General features: G+C 43.7%; 1 protein-coding gene across 1 annotated transcript in view; it reads right to left on the minus strand.

Moving 5' to 3' along the window:
* The window catches only part of rec8 (REC8 meiotic recombination protein), an 18,965-nt gene that overhangs the window by 1,314 nt on the left and 16,176 nt on the right, over window positions 1-1,475 (minus strand). The window contains exons 13-16 of the mRNA XM_015396276.1: window positions 622-779; window positions 380-419; window positions 229-304; window positions 65-154 (exon numbers count right to left, since the gene is read on the minus strand). Of these exons, the coding sequence (XP_015251762.1) occupies window positions 65-154; window positions 229-304; window positions 380-419; window positions 622-779 (364 nt within the window). The remainder of the gene's footprint in view (window positions 1-64; window positions 155-228; window positions 305-379; window positions 420-621; window positions 780-1,475) is intronic.

Raw genomic sequence — 1,475 nt, forward strand, 5'->3', positions numbered from 1 at the left:
ATAATCAACACTCCAAACGTCGATCCTGGTGGAATCCTATCAAAGCGTTGGTGTAAGGAGGCACCTCAGCAGGCCCTCTGTGTCGCTCTGAGGCATCTCCAGGTTCTCCTCCATGATGGGCTCCATCGCTGGCTGGACATCCTCATGTGGAGACCTAAAGAAACACCCACAAACTCACTGACGTCTTCCTTCTTTGTCTAGCTATCTGTCAGCTCATCGAAAACCCACCATCTGCTGACGGGAGTCAAGCCGTCGCTTCCAGCCTTTCCTTCTTTGGACACTTCCAGCATCAGATCTAATGCAGCTGTTTACACACAAAGCAGCACTGCTGTAATGTACGCGCTGATCTGTTTGATTTGCTGAAACCTGGGTCACTCACAGGAACCCTCTGTGGTCTGAAGTCCTGATTCGCTGCTCATCTGTGAGGAAAGGTCATAGGTCAGTGAGGAAGAAGGAAGCTGAACACGCTCAGTTAACGCAGTCAGAGTTTTGCTAAATCCCACAAAAACTTTTAATAAACCAGCGCCGTTTAATGAAAGTGTTTGCACCTCCCCACAGTTTTCTATCATCCATTTCCAGCTAGGTTCACCTGTTTCACCCCAAAAAATACATCCAACCAACCTCCTCTATGCGTGACAGCCTCCTCTTCCTCTCAATCCGCAGCGTCTCCATGTCTTGCTCCGACACCCCCTCTGCTCCCTTCATCTCATTGCTCTTGTTCAGGGGGGTGATGGAGGCCTGCTGTTTCCATAGCGACAGGAGGCTTGGGTGGAGGAGCGCTGCAGAGGGGTCAGGAGGAAGGTTAGGGCGGACAATGGTGCAGACTTTCGGTTGCACGCTCAGATGTCTTAGGAAAAGCTTTTTCTGATGTGGCTCTTCGCCTGAAGCTTTGAACAGCTATTTTAACGCTAACCTAGTTGTTCAAACGGATCTAGGGCAAATTATGAGAAGCTGTTCTTGTGAAAATCAATTTTTCCACCTGTTACGGCCAGAGGCACAAAGCAACCTGGTTTAAGAAAACAGAAAAAGGACTAAGGCCTCTTTGATTCCTCCTTTAAGGAACAAAAGTGTCCAAAATCAATACAAAAACAATTATTCAACTGTTATCATCGTTTAGACGCCCAAGTAATTACATTAAATTATAGTATTTATAGTTTATTAAATAAACATACTCCTACTGTATGGAGGACTGACTCTGCCATATATAAAAAGAAATCCAGAAATAAATAAATGCTCAATAAATAAATAAGCATACAATTAATTGCCACAAAAAATACAATAAACCTGTAGATTCGACCGATGCAGTAAAATACTAACCAACCAATGAGCAGAAGTTGACTCTCTAGGACACACCCCCTCCTCATTTGCATAATGAGGCAGAAATGCAGAAATAAATAGCGGCGAAGAAATAACTAGGGTAAAAAATACAAAGGAAGAATAAAACAGACAAAAATATTTAAACATCCACATAAATA

Source organism: Cyprinodon variegatus, unplaced genomic scaffold (genome assembly GCF_000732505.1).
Source record: "Cyprinodon variegatus isolate N-32 unplaced genomic scaffold, C_variegatus-1.0 Scaffold788, whole genome shotgun sequence".
In the NCBI taxonomy this organism is placed as follows: Eukaryota; Metazoa; Chordata; class Actinopteri; order Cyprinodontiformes; family Cyprinodontidae; genus Cyprinodon; species Cyprinodon variegatus.